General features: G+C 33.9%; 4 protein-coding genes across 6 annotated transcripts; all 4 read right to left on the bottom strand.

Annotated features, from left to right (window-relative positions):
* Positions 1-28: 28 nt before the first annotated feature.
* Positions 29-2,732, bottom strand: LOC107013003 (ras-related protein RABA6a-like). 2 transcript variants are annotated; one of them, XM_027915762.1, is made up of 2 exons: positions 2,096-2,732; positions 29-634 (listed from the first exon to the last, which is right to left on the bottom strand). In XM_027915762.1, exons 1-2 carry the CDS (start codon positions 2,317-2,319, stop codon positions 163-165), a joined length of 696 nt encoding a protein of 231 aa, XP_027771563.1. In that variant the 5' UTR covers positions 2,320-2,732; the 3' UTR covers positions 29-162. The 2 variants fall into 2 exon arrangements, with proteins under 2 accessions (XP_027771563.1, XP_015068472.1); XM_015212986.2 differs by having other exon boundaries at positions 29-616; positions 2,096-2,710.
* Positions 2,733-5,685: 2,953 nt separating this feature from the next.
* On the bottom strand, positions 5,686-6,558 carry LOC107012364 (calcium-binding allergen Ole e 8-like). Its single transcript, XM_015212189.2, has one exon. It carries the CDS (start codon positions 6,417-6,419, stop codon positions 5,919-5,921), a length of 501 nt encoding a protein of 166 aa, XP_015067675.1. The 5' UTR covers positions 6,420-6,558; the 3' UTR covers positions 5,686-5,918.
* Positions 6,559-7,902: 1,344 nt separating this feature from the next.
* LOC107014939 (splicing factor 3B subunit 4) lies at positions 7,903-12,042 on the bottom strand. Its single transcript, XM_015215067.1, has 9 exons — positions 11,889-12,042; positions 11,378-11,426; positions 11,096-11,184; positions 10,910-10,966; positions 10,763-10,825; positions 10,530-10,595; positions 9,725-9,811; positions 8,941-9,034; positions 7,903-8,589 (listed from the first exon to the last, which is right to left on the bottom strand). The coding sequence occupies exons 1-9, from the start codon at positions 11,991-11,993 to the stop codon at positions 8,105-8,107; spliced, it is 1,095 nt and encodes a 364-aa protein (XP_015070553.1). The 5' UTR covers positions 11,994-12,042; the 3' UTR covers positions 7,903-8,104.
* A 227-nt stretch (positions 12,043-12,269) lies between these two features.
* On the bottom strand, positions 12,270-16,221 carry LOC107014938 (pentatricopeptide repeat-containing protein At3g18020). Of its 2 annotated transcripts, none has more exons than XM_027915699.1 (2): positions 13,818-16,221; positions 12,270-13,198 (listed from the first exon to the last, which is right to left on the bottom strand). In XM_027915699.1, the coding sequence occupies exon 1, from the start codon at positions 16,106-16,108 to the stop codon at positions 14,078-14,080; it is 2,031 nt and encodes a 676-aa protein (XP_027771500.1). In that variant the 5' UTR covers positions 16,109-16,221; the 3' UTR covers positions 12,270-13,198; positions 13,818-14,077. The 2 variants fall into 2 exon arrangements, with proteins under 2 accessions (XP_027771500.1, XP_015070551.1); XM_015215065.2 differs by having other exon boundaries at positions 12,270-13,095.
* Between the last annotated feature and the right edge of the window lie 425 nt (positions 16,222-16,646).

The following is a 16,646-nucleotide window of genomic DNA, read 5'->3' as shown; positions in this document are numbered from 1 at the left end:
AATTAGCTAAGAGTTATTTAACATCGGATTAGCTAGAAATAAATTACCAATAAACTTCATAACACAAAGAAAAGCAACAACCAAAAGTAATTTAAAGTATGTTTCTCTTTTTTTTTTCTCTCCAAAACTATTATCAAAAGCAATTACAAACAATTAGTAAATTCAGTAACAACAATTAACATTTTGTTTAGTGGCTGTTACTTCACTATCCATCATATTAATAATTTCTAATTTTTTCCCTTGTTGAAGTGACTTTGGTGTAGTCACTTCATTTAACTTTGCTTCTAAGCTCTTTTGGCTTACAACTTCATGAATTTTGTTAATCATCTGTAGAAATGCTTCTTCAACATTTAAATTTTCCATAGCTGATGTTTCCAAAAAAGATAATCCTTCTAATTGTGCAAGGCTTTGTCCATCTTCAATATTTACTTGTCTTGATGAATTTGATAAATCAGATTTGTTACCAACAAGAACAATTACCATGTCTGAATTTCCATATTCCCTAAGTTCATGTAGCCATTTTCTTAAATTTTCAAATGTAGTCCTTCTTGTTATGTCGTAAACAAGTAAAGCACCAAGCGCTCCGCGATAATAGGAACTTGTAATTGCTCTAAACCTAAATATTTGAAAAACACTATGTAATATGATTAATCGTATTTTATAATCAAAACACTTTGCACTACTATATAATTGTAATATTCCTAGACAAAGAATCGTATATTTTAAATTCAAACACATAACCACTTAATGGTACACCAAGAAATACATTCATTTAGCAAAGTAAATATAGCATGTACGTTCCACATGTTAAATTTACCCTACAAAAAAATTAACATCCATCTACAAGTTTTGGTTCGAGTACACTACATAAAAAATTGATATTTAGCGGCGACTAATTAGTTTAATTATCGTTAAATATATATATATATTTTTTGATATAATTAGTACTCTTCGAATGTTCTTAAAAGTTAAGGCGATATTGAATTAAATGATAGTATATATTTATTACTAATGATGATAGAAACTTAACTTTTTTTTATCAATGTGCATATTTATAACCATTAAAAGCTGCGATCCAATATTCATCAAAACTACATTTTTAAACATTGAAAATTTGAGATAACATTTTCTTTTTTTTTTTTGGTACTTTTAATAGTCTAACGGTTCTAGATTCCACCATGAACTTAAAATATTAAAAAAAAAATAATGTAGAATATTGACGACATCGTATTTCCACTATATTGAAATTTAAAGCAATTATTTGTATCGGTGTAATGGATAGCGGACACGACAAAAGAAAAAACAAAAGTGAACGTAAATCGAATTAATTAAATTTTAAATGTATGTTTTTTAGTCAAATTTATCATTTATGTCAAGTGAGCTGGTATCTTAACTTTAATAGACTTTTTTAGATGTTTTTTTCTTTTTTTTTTTTTAAAAAAAAACAATAGACTTTTTAGAGGCGTGTTCATAGATCAATTTGGCCGGTTTGGACTGATGTTGAAATTAATTTTTAACTTTCTTGTAATTTTCACAATCTTTTCTCTAAATTTTCTCTTTGCATTTTTACAATAAGGTTATATTATTCATCCATAAATATTTTTTAAATACTTTTTTAAAAACAAATAAAGGTTTCGAGATATTATCATAGTAATAACACAATTGGATACCATTATAAAGAGTTCTAACATGAAATCACATGAAAAAATAATCATTTCAAATGAAAACTTGATTATTACGAATTATGGTGATTTATTATTATAAAATATGATTATTACGAGAGTTTATAAGTTCTGATGGTAAATTGAACGCTTAACCAAAAAACTTACACTAATTTAATAACTATGATCATAACATAAACACATATAAAGATCAGTCCCAAAAAATGTGTTAATCAAGAATTCATTTTATATCGTAGTGACATGTGAATTCGTTGAATGCATCATTTTTCGGGTGATATTTTCAATATAATTTTTTTCAATTGTAAAGACTTGAACTCGAGACTTCTGATTAAGGACATAGAGATCTTAACTATGTTAATTAAATAATGAAAGACGATTGTCGAAAAAAGTCTGGAAAAAAAAAAGTTGGGTACCTTTCTTGTCCAGCAGTGTCCCATATTTGAGCCTTGATGAGTTTATCACCAACTCTAATATTTTTATAAGCAAATTCCACACCTATAGTTGGCTTAGAATCAAGCTGAAATTGATCTCTAGCAAATCTTGATAAAAGATTTGATTTTCCCACAGCTGAATCTCCAACAAGAACTGATTTGAATAAATAATCACACTCTTCATCAAATGAATCATCCATACTCATCCAACAATTAATTAGTATATAGGAACACTAAAAATATTTATATAAAATACAAAAGACCAAACAAGAAATAAAGAGGAAAATTGTTGTTGAAGAATAAGAAGAAGGCAGGTAATGAGTTCAAGTCATAATCACACATACATAAATGTGAAACCAAAGCCATGAGGACTCCTTTGAAATGGCTAAGGGGAAAGGAAAAAAAAAAGGCAATGAGTGTATACCATGTGATACCCTTTTGATAATGACATTATTGAGGTTCTTTGTTTATTAATTATGTTCTTCTAAGCCTATTAATTATTTTTCATTATCCAATTATATTTTTCTCAAGCAAAGATTTAGAAAGATCTCATTACAACTGGAGAGTTGTTTGGCGTGAGGTATAAGGTATAATAATTTCAAGATAAAATGTAGAACTATTTTATTCTTTTAGATAGTCATTGAATCATTTATCGTCATCTATATCATAATGATAAGATAAGTTATCTCATATACATACATAACTTATTTGAGGACAATATATTCTGTCATAATTAATCCCTAAATAACTTATTATCAACCAAACGATCCATGCCATTTAATTTCTATACACTTGTGAGACTGCGTAACACTCTATCTTTTTCAGATTTTATTCTAGATATATTATTGTTATTATTTAGCATTTATTTATACATTATTAGATCACCTCGAAGGTAGTTGCTTAACTATTTTTAAAAAAAGTTGATCAATGTAGGAATTTTTTTTTTCATCCGATGAATGATATATGTTTTAGAACTCTTAATTAAAATTTAAATTTGTGTTCACATAAAAACTCCAAAAAAAATTGCTCATTAAAGAGAAGCTTACCTGCTATACTGCTCATTAAAGGAAAACTAATTTGCTATAATAAGTTAAAATATAGTTTTGAGTTAGAGTGTAAAAACTTCTTACTCTATTAATTATATAAGTACTTATAGTTATTAGGTGACATCCACTTAATTTGTAGTGATAACCAGAATGTTGGCTACTAATTTAATTTTCCAGTGACCAAATAAATTGATCCATATGTAATGCCCTTTATAATTTTTTCCCCTAATTTTTAAATATGGAATAATTGCTTGTTCCCATGCTTCATGATTGAGGGTTCCTCACCCAACTGTCAAAATAGCAATAGGACAGGTGGGGCTAAAAATTAGTTAAGTGATTATCCTCATATATAGTTAGAGGCATCTTAAGAATAAAGTAATAAAATGAATAATCATTCCTAATCCTTTTTATTTTAGAAAATTAAAAAGATTTTGACCTAATTGTTGGTGATTATGAAATTGAAATACTCCGACATTCAACCATAATATCAATGTGTTTGGTATCAAATCAAGTCACTAGAGGAAACGATTATCTAAATTCTAAGAAACAAAACAGAAAAAAAATAAGATGTAAGATTCGTTTTTTTTATGGACTAACTAAGATATAGTTCGCTCATATAATATTTTTAATCTATACAAATATTTGCATATAATATAAAGTATAAAAAATTATATTTGAGGTGGACCAAAAACAATAGTCACTGTATTCATGTGACCAACACAATCATTTTCTAAATTTTGTTTCTACCTCAAAATTAACGTATTTTTGACTATTAAGGACTTATAGAAGAAATGGCGTTACAAAAAAAGGAAAAATTGAAAAGTTAAGTCACGGATGAGGGTCATGTACAAAGTTGAGCTAGACTAAAAGCTACAAATAGAAATATGGAAAAATGATTGTAGATTTTTTGTTTACAAGTAAAAAAAGGAAAGATATTGGATGATTGATAAGGATGGATTTGGGCTCCTAAAGCCCATTAAAGATAGACTAGATCCATACCACTCGGCCCATCATTGAGAAGTAGAATTATTTCGAGAAAATTTTAGAGATGACTTAGCTGATAACGCGATTGAAACGTACGTATAGTTATCTAGAAATTGAAGTCAATTAAGCATCAGCTTCCGCCTTCGAGTTTGACCGTCTATTACACATGCCGCCTTCAATTGGCATGAATTTATAATTGTCCTTATACATTTTCGTGAGATACGCAGATAATATTTAAAAAAATAATTATATGCTCGAACAAATATTACACTTTATTTTTATTTATATCTCAATATTATGAATCTGAATTGCTATAATCTGCAAACAGATACGATGGCAAAATGTGTACTCGCTCACCTAAATCCCTCTTCTGGGCCCAAACAATATTAAATGTATCGTAATTCATATTCTTTTATTTTACTTAATTTGACCAGTCCACTAGTACTTCTAGTTTAACTGACACCCTCTTAAGTGTCTTAATTATCACACCTACTAATATGTCATTACATGTTGGGCTTTCTCTTTTTATATTAAATAAGGTGCATGTTACACTTAATTAAGACGAATTTTAATCACAATTGGGAGAGAAACGTAAAGGGATTTATAAGTTATAACATAAGTTTATAACTTCTTATATGGGTGCTTTCGAACTTTGATGATGGTGTAGTCCAAAAAAAATAAAATTATGACGTATGCACTTCAATGGTATGATAATTGTGTAAACCTCATCGGGGAGATTGAATGTGAGGCTTCTTTGTCTAAAACGAATAATACAATGTCATGAGTTAAGTCATAATAAATATGATACGAAAACTCCCTCATTGTTCGAACTTCAATGAGAACGCTGAATTCCTAAGAGTAAAAGAGAGAGTATTGTTCCTCCGTTATACTCCCTCCATCTCATCTTATATGTCATATTTTTGTTTGCATTTGCATTAAGAAATTATGTAATTTTATTCTTCTACTTTTATTTAATTTTTTTAAAACTCAACTTTTTAATCAATGGATATGAATTAATTCATTCAGATTAATTATTTTAATCAATGAACATGAATTATTTACTTAGCTTCGTCAAATATATATTTTCAAGGCTAACAACTATTTAATTTATGCATTAATTTTATGAAATAACAAATATTATGAATAACTATTTATAGAAAAGAGCGAAATATAAAATGGGACGGGGGAGTAAACGAGTAAAAAGACACTTCCCCAACATCTGGAAAGTGGCAAATAATTGGTGCAATTTTAAATTATCGATACTATTGAATCATTAACACAACTTCATAAAGAAATACTAACAATTTTATGGAGGTAGATTGAAAAAGAATTGAATGTCAAAGAATCAAGATAGCGTCGATCTCTATTATTTCGTTACCGCTTACTGGTTCAGTGGTTTGTTTGCTCTATTTATTATTTTGCTATTTTATAGACATTATTTTCTTTTTTTATCTTTGTTTTATCATGTCGAAATATATTTTCTCCTAGACTAAAAAATGGCAAAGCTTATATGACTCTTCACAGGAAACGAAGAAACGAATGTCAGAAAAATAAACTAAAATTTCATATGACATTAAATTCAGAATCCACATTTACTGTTAACGGCGTTAACCTAACAAATTCATCTTAAAGTTTATCCTTACGGTTTCTCCGTCTATCATCAGTTAGAGGTAGAAACTATATCCTATAAAGGGGACGTACTATAATCCCGTGCACCTCACCTTTATCAGCCGCTAAAAAGGATAGTAAAACAAAGACTAACAATAAGAAAGAGCCTACTTGCTGGTAGTCATCATCTTCTTAAACTCTTCAAAGCTAACGTAACCGTCGCCGTCGGCATCAACGGAGTTGATCATTTTGGTACAGTCCTGAACGGAGCAGTTTTCGCCTAAACGAGTCAGGATCTGATGAAGCTCAGCGGCGGAGATCAATCCGTTACTGTCCTGATCGTACAGGTCAAACGCTTCACGAAGCTCCCTAACGCCACCGTCACCGACGCTGTTAATGTCGCCTTTGCAGAACTCAGCAAATTCCTGAAGGCTAATGAAACCGTCTCTGTCAGAATCAATTTCATTCATCATACGAGAGACTTCTTCAGGAGATGTACCAGATCCAAGAGCACTGATGACGCCGGAGAGCTCTTCGCCGGATATCATGCCGTCGCCGTTCGTGTCGAACCGTTGAAACACTTTTTGCACCTCATCCATGTTCTGAAGGTAAAGAGAAGGCTTGGAAACGGAGTTATTGTTGTTGGTTACATTGTCGGTAGCAGCCATTGTCGTTGATCTGGAAGTAATAGTATGAGAAAGAGGAAGACTTAAAATGGTGGTTTTAATGGCGGAAATATGTGTATATATATAGGAGGGAAAAGTTTAGAAGCGTAAGAAGGAACCCCACGAGAAAGGAAAGGTTTTGGCCGCCGTGTTGGGGATTAACATTTTATAATTTATTTTTTTTTAGCATAACAGAATGTAAAAATATACTGTATTTTTTTTTATAATTTTTTAAAAAATATTAAATTAATATTAATTTTAAAATTAATTAAAAAATATAACATAGACCAGATGAATATTTTGAACTTTTTAGGTTGTTCGTAAAGAATATGATTCCTTATATATTCGACATATTTAGTTTCAAATAAATATTTTTTAAAAGAAATATTCCCATGGTAAGGTAATGTTAAAACATTTTTTTTTGTATCTTGGATTATCTTCTTTTTTTTTTAATGATGGTGGTGCCCAAGGAACACAACATTATTAGACCAAAAAATAAAGAGATTAGAATATTTTTTTATTTCAAGATTTGATAACAGTTAGCCATAAATAGATATTTAATGATGATAAAGGCATTTTTGGGGAAATTTCAAGAGGATAGAGAAAGAAAGGAGGGACCAGATGAGATTTTAGGCGTGTGTAAGACGTGTTGGGTCCTAATCTGAAAATGGACCTTATCTATCATCTACTATTCAATATTCGAACTCGGCAATTACTCAACACCTGTCTCTTGCCAATCCTATTATAGATTCAACTATTTATCTAAAACTTGGATTCTATCACTCCTAAAGTTCACGCAATACAATTTTAATCAACACAGGAACTATAATCTGACGTGGTTTATCTAAAAAGGAATTGATTGGTGTAGCAAAATACGTTCCAATGAGAAAAGCTTGATTGATATTATTACAGATGATAACTGTTATAAAAGTATCATACTTTATATGATGGGAATCAATTTTTATGTTTGAATGCTACAGCTCGAAGGAATGTATTCTACCATTCAAACAGCCATTCAAACAGAGTCAGCCGCACCCAACAGGAGAAAAAATTCGTGACCGAATATGCAAAATTGGAGAAATAACTGTTTAGAAACAAAGAAACCTAATATTAGGCGATTCAATATCCACAATTTGATGTATGATCAAAGTTCAATATTTGGCAAAAAACATTATCTTACCACCGTAATTGAGGGCTTTTGCTATAAACTATACTTTTTTGAAAAACCTGAAAAGTTGGACCCTGTCCGTTTCACTATGACTGGTGCTTTAAGTTAACCGTGACAAGTAAAAATGAGAACGGAGAGAGCATGAAAAACAAGCATAGTTTTGGCTCTAACCGTGGTGTTTAACATCATCAAACATTCTTGTCAAAGCTTCCTTTCAATGTAGAAATAATGTTAGCAGATTTTTGTACGGATGATGGTCTATCTAATTTTGTAATGTGTTTGTATTGTTACGATACACCTCAGAGATTGCATATGGCCTTTCCACAAAAATTAACAATCAAATTCATGTCTCCGATAATAAAGGTCAAAAACAAAAGTTACATCCAAATCAAAAAATCCTCAACTAAAAGTTTGAAAAACCATCAACACGTTTTTACAGTGTAAGCACTATTTTAAAAATATGTTATATCCCAGAAAGGAAAAACATTCAAAGTAGTACAAAATTAGGCATCTCTAATTTTCAACCTGGTGCAGGAGGTGGAGGGGGTGGCTGCATCGACATATGGGACATAGCATGGTGACCGCCATTGAAGTGCTGAGGAGGTGGTGGCGGACGCCAAACATTACCACCCATTGCAGCTGGTGGTGGAGGGGGCCTATTTAGGGGTGGAGCTAACTGTGGGGGTGGCGGAGGTGGCATTCCTCTGAATTGCATTTGCTGCTGCGGAATGCCACCTGCAACTGGTGGTGGCATAGGCTGTCCCTGCCAAGCTTGTGGTGGAGGCATCTGCATTGGTGGGTAGATATTAGGCTGCATAGGTGGTGGCCGAATTGCTGGAACAGGAGCTGGAGGCATAGGACCATTTGCAAATGGACGTGGGGGAACAGGAGCACCAACCGCACCATTGGCTTGAGGAACACCGGGAAGTGTTGGGGGTCCACTTGCAAACATGGTGTGAGGCCTGTTTTTCTGGGTACCTGGATTACTCGAAGCTAAAACCCTCTCTGCATATCATCCACAACAGATCAGAATTGCCCCAAAGTGTATTGGAAAAGTAATGACTACATAATTCAAAAAGATAATAAAAGTAAATGAAATTCAAATTGCAGAGAAAATGCACAATTAGCAACTTGTGCATTTTACTGAATCACCCCCCACTCATACCCCCTGTTACACACTTTGAAGTAATCAAAATAATAGCTCAGTCTTCCACAAACTTATGGTCCAAATAACTACAAAATAAATTCAACATTTAAATTCGCAACAAGCAAAACATTCAACAATCTTGATCGAAGACAAGTATCCACATCCTAGCATTCTCAATTCATTTTTCTTAAACACAAAGTCATTCTTACCAGCAGGGGTTCCATGACGTTCCCCCTTTGTATCTTTCTTGTAGGCATAGGACACCGTGATTTGGCGATTGCAAAGATATTGACCATTCATAGCCTGCAGAGACACCAAGTTGGTAGTCAAAGTCCAGATGCATCAGCTAGAAAGCATCTGGCATGAACAGAGGATTTGAAACCTCAAAAGCAACAGTATATTAAAAATCCAGTGTTCTCCAAACATGTAAACTAGTAATGTCAGATGAAGACGCAAGAGTTTACCATCTCTTTACTAATAACAGAGTCTTTATAATTTAAGAGGATTTCAGGAAGCTTGTTTAGCAGTGTCAAGTAGATTCAATTACAAATTAGTTACTGAAACAATAGACAGTTTAAATCATCATATTGGTCACTTAAACGTGTCTGAGATAAGATATTCAATGCTTGGAAGATGTATACTGCACACTATTTATTTATTTGTAAGTGAGATTTTATCGCTATCAGCCTGTCAATGTGATTTCATTATGACTAAACCAGATAAAACAATAGTACAAACCAAACAGGAAAATACTCCATTTTTCAACACATTACAACCTCCATAGCATGCAAATAGCTTATCCTCTAAAGTCTGATCAGAAATGTACCCCAATTTATAATCCAGACATTAAAAGAAGACAGGAGTCCACACATAGCACAGGCTCCAAGTCAAACAGTAGATAACATTTAGATTTGAACTTTTTTGGACTAGTAAGTCGCAATATCATGTATCTGAATTTATGGTTGAAAAGAAAAGAGGTAAAAGGAGAGTTACCTCAATTGCTGCATCAGAGGCATCAAATGAATCGTAACTAATGAAACCAAAACCCCGGGAATTCCCTGTCTCGGGATCTCGCATAATCTGGAAGAAAAGATACATCAGAATATAACAAAAACCACCAATAAATGGCAAGTGACTATGTGGTCCTAGTAAAATGTATGCATTGTTCCTTCTTAAAAAAACCAATACATGCATAGTTTGTCATTCAAGCTGGTCTTGCATGATGAAATGACTTGCTGTCTATGTAACATGACAGCACTTTCCCCTAAACATTTCCAGTATCTATAGAGACCATTTAATCCTGTTAAAACTCCAACAAGTGCAATGTAGCTTTGCCGACCTTTGCCTGTCGGCAAAGATGGAGTAGTATATATCTGGTCAGATCTGCAGTTATGCGAAGAAGATATAATCAATCGACTAATCAACTACACCTCAGCCCTAAATTAGTTGGAGTTGGCTGAATGAATTGTCACACAAAAAAAGAAAAAGAGTTGTGGTGGTGTAAGAGGAGAAAATGAGCTGCCATCCATGCAGGAGGAGGAAAATTTTTTCCTATTTTGCCTAGTGATGTGATTCTAGATGCATCAACAATAAACTCAACCACAATCAAACTAGCAAGATAAGATTGTTAGGAGCTAAAAACATAATTTGAAGCATGGATACCAAATAGGCGAGAATTAATCAACACAGATTGAGCTGTTCTTTTTCTTTACTAAGTAGGAAGTCCAGACAGCATCTTTAATAGCAGAAAAATGAAGAATCATGAATCATATGATAGAAGAAGAAAAATAATGTTAACCTTTGGATTTGAGACAACAACTCCAAAAGCACTAAAAGTGTCGTAGAGAAGCTTCTCATCTACATCCTGCATATAAAACAGAAATGCGTTCATAAGTTAATAAAGGTGCTAGCATGAGCAAGGTGATATAATATGCATATGATGTTGTTATCCAATATCCACAACCAGGTGCATTTGATTTGAGAAGAACACAAGAGTTTCGTAAGCTACTATCAAGGATATAAATTGCTTACAGGATCAAGGTTCCCAACAAACAAGTTGGCACCAACATCAACACTCTTTTTATCTTGTGATGCCTGTACCAGGATACATTATTAGATTAAAGAAAATGTGAAATATTCATTATAATAAGGGTAAATGCATCAATGGCATAGCAGTACCTTATTTACACGTATTGGCTTTCCATAAAGTTTTATCATATTCAGTACCTTTATTGCCTGCATTGGTAGTGCATTAGATAGAGAAAGCAAGAAACACCAAAAACAAATCCATGGGGACAACATATAACAGATAACAACTTCAGCAAGTAAAAATACTGTGACAAGAAAAACAACCAATACACTTACATAGTCAGCATCTTCTTCACTTCGGAATTCCACAAAACCGTATCCCTGATGAGCATTCGTAACTCTGTCCTTGGGGACATAAACATTTACTGCAACACACATTGATTTATATAGCAAACAAGTGAGATATAAAAGAATCTAAAAATCTCCAAAAATTAAACAAAGACTAAGAGTATGCTGATGAAAATTTAAAAACAAAGTGTTAAAATAACTTTTATCAAGAATCTCCACTGATTTATTCCCATTTTAAAGAGGCCACCAATTCAGTTAAAATCCACATACCTACTGGACCTGCTTGAACAAACAGCTCCCATAACAACTCTTCAGAAATCTACCAATCAACCAAAGAAAAACATTTAGTAACCTGAATCTAGAAAAAAAATCTCAATTTCCTGAGTTAATTCTATCCTGAAAGCAACAAAGAAATAGGAAAAAACAATCAGTAAGTAGCTTGTGGCAGAGGACAACAGTATCCCAAGAAAAAAAAATCAAACCCCACCAGCTCATTTTTCATGGAGTCAAATTTCAGCGAGTTCTAAAATGAACTGAACCATTTGACTCTGCTCTTTCTTCTTTTGTTAGATGTTTACGAGCTAGACTTTTGAGAAGTTTTTGTGTAGAGGGAAAAGATTTGACAGTTTTACTAGTGATACTGTCTCTGTGTTGCGTTTAAATCAGCTGTTTTTTTCTATTAGTATAATTTCGTAGCCGTTCCTATTACAGACGTTATGAAACTGCACCAGAAACGTCAACAAAGAGGAGAAACCCTAGGATTAGAAGGAAAGAGAAATACCTGAGGGTCGAGATTGCCGACATAGGCGGTGGCGTCTTGGTTACGCTCCGCCGCGTGTTGGCCGAGAAGGTTTGCTCCGACCCCCGGAGCTATTCGTGTCGTCATACTCCGCTGTCTCTCTCTCTCACACTGCTTCGCTTAGCGACTTGCTTCTAACATAGCTAGGAGAACTAAAGCAGACTAAGAAACAAAGAAAAACGGCGACAAAATGACAAAAATGACCCTTATAGACGGATTCTCCTTTCTTTCTTTGTATTTGTGTAGTTTTTTATATTGCAGTTTCTGAATCAGAAAATTGTTGTGTATAGTTGAAAAAGAATTTCATATTTTCGGTTAAATTTAACAATCGAGATGGGTAATTATTTAATGGATTAAAATAGTTCAATTGATACTTAAGCTACTTTGAATCTACTACTAAAAAAATAAGGGACCATTTTGTCATTTTCCCCAACATTCTATGTAATGGAAAAACTACTAAACAACAGATCACAAAAATAAAGATTAATAGTAGAACTGTGTTTAGTTGAGAGTAAATTGTTGGAAATTAGTGGTTTGTGTTCATAAAAAGAAAAAAACAAGATGACAACTTGTAGAATAGTGTTGAGCTTCATATGACCTGCCATGACACAAAACAAGAGCTGCAAAAGCAAAATCCCATAGAATAAATTAAATTCTGTTAATGCAGTAATTCCACATCCTTGATTGTGATCTGAATGTCTTATTAGGTAACAAATTAAATTTTAGTATGTTCCTAAGTTATCATGTTAGACGTTATGCACTTATCTCAACCATGTAAAATTGATTGAAGCATAGAAACACGCGACTGCCACAGTGAAGCAATGAGAATTTATGGTCTGTATAGCATTTCTAGGGAAGTTCCATTCAGAAAGTACAAGTCTTGAAGATCAGAAGATGGCTCAATGAACCACATATGTATGCAACGTTACATGAAATCTTTCCAGAGAACATACCATTAATGGAGGTTGTATGAGTAAAGGTATAAGTTAACCATTCGACAGAAATAAAATGAAAAACAGAATCTGAAAGTAAGGCTCTAAGGTGCAAATTAAGAATGAAGACTACAGCTACTTACAAGACTTCTTCAGTCGAAAAGTTTGTATAGCAGCTGAAGCAATTTAATTTCTCCTCCTTTTGTAATTCTCCAGCAGGTTATTCCTTCACTTGCAGAACTGAAAATAAAGCTCTACTGCAAAATATTAAAAAGGGGAGACCTCAGGATGATAAACTATCTTGATGTCAAAGAGGAAACTCAAATTAAGGAGGTAAATCCAGGATCTCCGTCATGGTACCTGCTATTATAAAACAGCACTAACTCAGTGATGCATGTAAAGCTACTTCTTCATGTTCAGCACCTCAAAACAGCTAGTTACGGCTTTTATAAAAGGAACAACTTTAATATAAATGATGAACAGTCTTTAGTCCCAATATATACCTCTCTATTTAGCTAAGGAAAGTGACAGAAGCTTCAAGGTATAGGAATGCTGGGTGCTTACATCAACGTGGAGCATAAGTTCTTCAACATATAACGTCAAAAAGTATTGACATGACAAATTTGCAGATTCGATGTGAGAAGAATAATAGCTCTCTATTCAATTGAATATTGAAGGCAGGGTGATGCATTCAGCAAGGCAGTAACAAACTAAAAACTGAAAGAAGTAATTCTCAGATAATGAAACATCAAATTTTGCTTGACTATGTCAGAAATAGTACATTCAGATGGAAGGGAATAAATCTCATTATTGAGTTAAATGAGATGAATGTCTAAATTTTAAAAAAAATCACGGAGGCTATGAGTAATAAATAGAAGAGATATTACACAAGAAAGTACATTCACCTAATATGACGAACTACCTTCTGAAAACTTCTATGACTTATTCATAGTTATGTTTCAGTTTCTTTTCTTTTTACCTGTCTACATATAAATGTTGAATCTCCTGTTAAACCAATTATGATTTTGTATAACTGGTCGGGTCCAACGCTTCCTCCATCCGTGTTTCCAAGGTTAGATATATAGCAGAAGCAATATCACGTACTGTTTTTAACCATCAAAGACATCCTACTATCATGAAAACATACATACAGTTCATTCTATAACAACTGAGACAACTGCTTCACTCTTTATTTAAGACCAAAAAATTTTCAACGACCGGCTTATCTTAAACCCCCACTTAATTGCATGTCGAATCCTCGCGGAACTGTTTTTCCACATTGCCATGCAATTTATCCAGAATTCTCCATGTTACAGCATCAGGTTCTAGTCCATTTTTTCTCATTTCACCAAGAATCTGATAAGCTTCTCTCTTCCATCCCAATGTGCAAGCACCATTAATAACAATGTTGTAATTGATGACACAAAGAGTAACCCCACAATCTGCTAATTCATATAAAAAATCACAAGCATCATGCAGTTTACCAGAGCGACAAAGCCCCTTGAGAATGGCTGCATATATGTAACTGTCATGAACTTTTGAAGGCCAAACAACATCGTTCCAGAATCTTTTGGCTTCATCAACTTTGTTGGATTCAAACAACCCATCAATAATAACAGTATAAGTCGTGCAATCAGCAACAATGCCACCACTTACCATGCTATGGAAGACTTCCATAGCTTCATCTATCCGATGTAACTTAAATAACCCCTGGATAACTGCATTATATGTTACAACATTGGGCTTTAAACCTTTTTCAGGCATAACTCTATGCAATAACTCAAGAGCTTCTTCAACCCTCCCGAGTTTTAAAAACCCGCTAATAACAGTTGTGAACGTCACACCATCAGGGGCACAAAACTTCCCCATCATCATATCTTTGAAAACCTTTTGAGCCTCTTCAATTCTTCCCATTTTGCAAAAGCCATTAATAACAGTATTCAGGGTGATTACATCTGGTTGACATTGAGTTTGAAGCATGGTGACAAGGACATTTAAAAGCTCAGTTGGGTTGTCAACAACACAAAGAGCTCTAAGATATATATTATAAATCCTTGTTTTGTCATTGTCTTTCTTATTTAACATCATATTGACGACTTCCTTGGCCTTAATAAGATCATTTACATAACACAAACCTTCTACCAATAATTTGTAAGTGAATTCTGACGGCAAGTAGCCAAATTGAATTCCTTCCTCCAACAACTGATATGCCCTGAAACAATCGCCTTCCTTGACGAGACCATGAACAATTGTATTATATGAAACTAAGCTTGGATCGAATCCTCGTTTTCTCATCATATAAACTATCCTAGCAGCCCCATTATACCTCCCGAATCTACAAAGAGAATCTATCATTTGCGCATATACAAAATCCTGAACCACACTTTTACCCTGAGGCATATCTTCAGCAATATTAAACACTTCATGGAAGAACCCTTCCTTACACAAGCAATTGATCACGTTGCAGAATGCTGCATTGTTTACATGCATGTCGTCTTCAGTGAGCATCACGTCCCAAAGCTTCCCAATCAGTTGTTTTCCATGGTCAATGTCCCGCTTTCGAAGAATCCCCCGAATCAAAGCGCTATAAGTAAGTGCATTAGGTATCACTCCGCACTCAGACATTTCATCAAACAGCTTCTCAGCTTCCCGAACCTCCCCAGCCCCACAATACCCATCGATCAAAGTAGTATACGAAACAGCATTAGGAGAATGCCCTCTCTTTCTCATATCAACAAACAGCTGATGGGCATCTCTATTTCTTTCTAAAGTACAAAGCTGATGGATTAGACGGTTGTAATTCATTAACGAAGGTACAAACTGGGGCTTCTGGTGGAACAAAGCGGAAATAACACGCACAGTTTCTTGCGGATTAGCTGCGTAAAGCAAGCGAGCAATGAGAACATTACAGGTTCGCTCATCAGGGACAGTTGACTGGAAAGAAACAGCGAGAAGGAATCGCCGGTGGGCTTCGGAAAATCGTTTAGAATCACAGAGAGCGTGAACAATGCTGCTGAGATTGAGAGAGTCAGGATGATAACCCTGAAGTCGAAGCTCATCGAGAAGTCGAAGAGCTTCGTCGACATCTCCATCAATAGCACAAAGCTTATGAATTCGTCTGGTCCAGTAAGCTCTGTCAAATTCTTGTACTTCAAAGCTTTGTTGATTGGTTAAATGGAACTCAAAGGCAGAGAAGAGGGAAAGAGATGAAGTGAATGCTCTAGCAGAGTTTCGCAGAGGTATTAGAAATGGAAATTTGCAAAAATGCATTGATTGGATTGTTGTGAATTTGAATTGGAGAAAAGAAATGAGCCAACTGCTCAATTGATCAATAAATTTGTTTATGGTGGGACGAAAAAATAAAAAGGGTGAATTTTCAGTAGTTGGTTAAATGTTTTTAAAAGAAAAAAAAATAAAAAAATTCGAACAATAAGCCTCAATTGACTATGGCTACAAATATAAAGTGCTATGCATATTATCAGCCCAACAGTTACTTCAGATATAGATGACCCTTGTTGGTCCATAGTTTGGGCCAAGAGGTCGGCCCACGCCCAACAAGGTGTCCTGCAATGCTTGTGTATACCTATTTGAAATGAGTCGTTAGCATATTATTCCTTTTGTCTACTTTTAATTAGAGGAACTTTCACATATTATCACTCAAAAATAGCTAATTACTTTACATAGATATAGTTTGATAATTACAATTTGTAACTACATGTTATAGGGAGAAGAGAGCGAGCGAAACGGGGAGGGAGAGGAGAGAGGCGAGCGAGGAGAGAGGCGAGCGAGAGGGGACAAAGAGTGGGAG

This window comes from Solanum pennellii, chromosome 3, assembly GCF_001406875.1.
Source record: "Solanum pennellii chromosome 3, SPENNV200".
NCBI lineage: Eukaryota > Viridiplantae > Streptophyta > Magnoliopsida > Solanales > Solanaceae > Solanum > Solanum pennellii.
The sequence above is the reverse complement of the archived record's forward strand: the minus strand, read 5'-3'. Positions and strand labels throughout refer to the sequence as shown.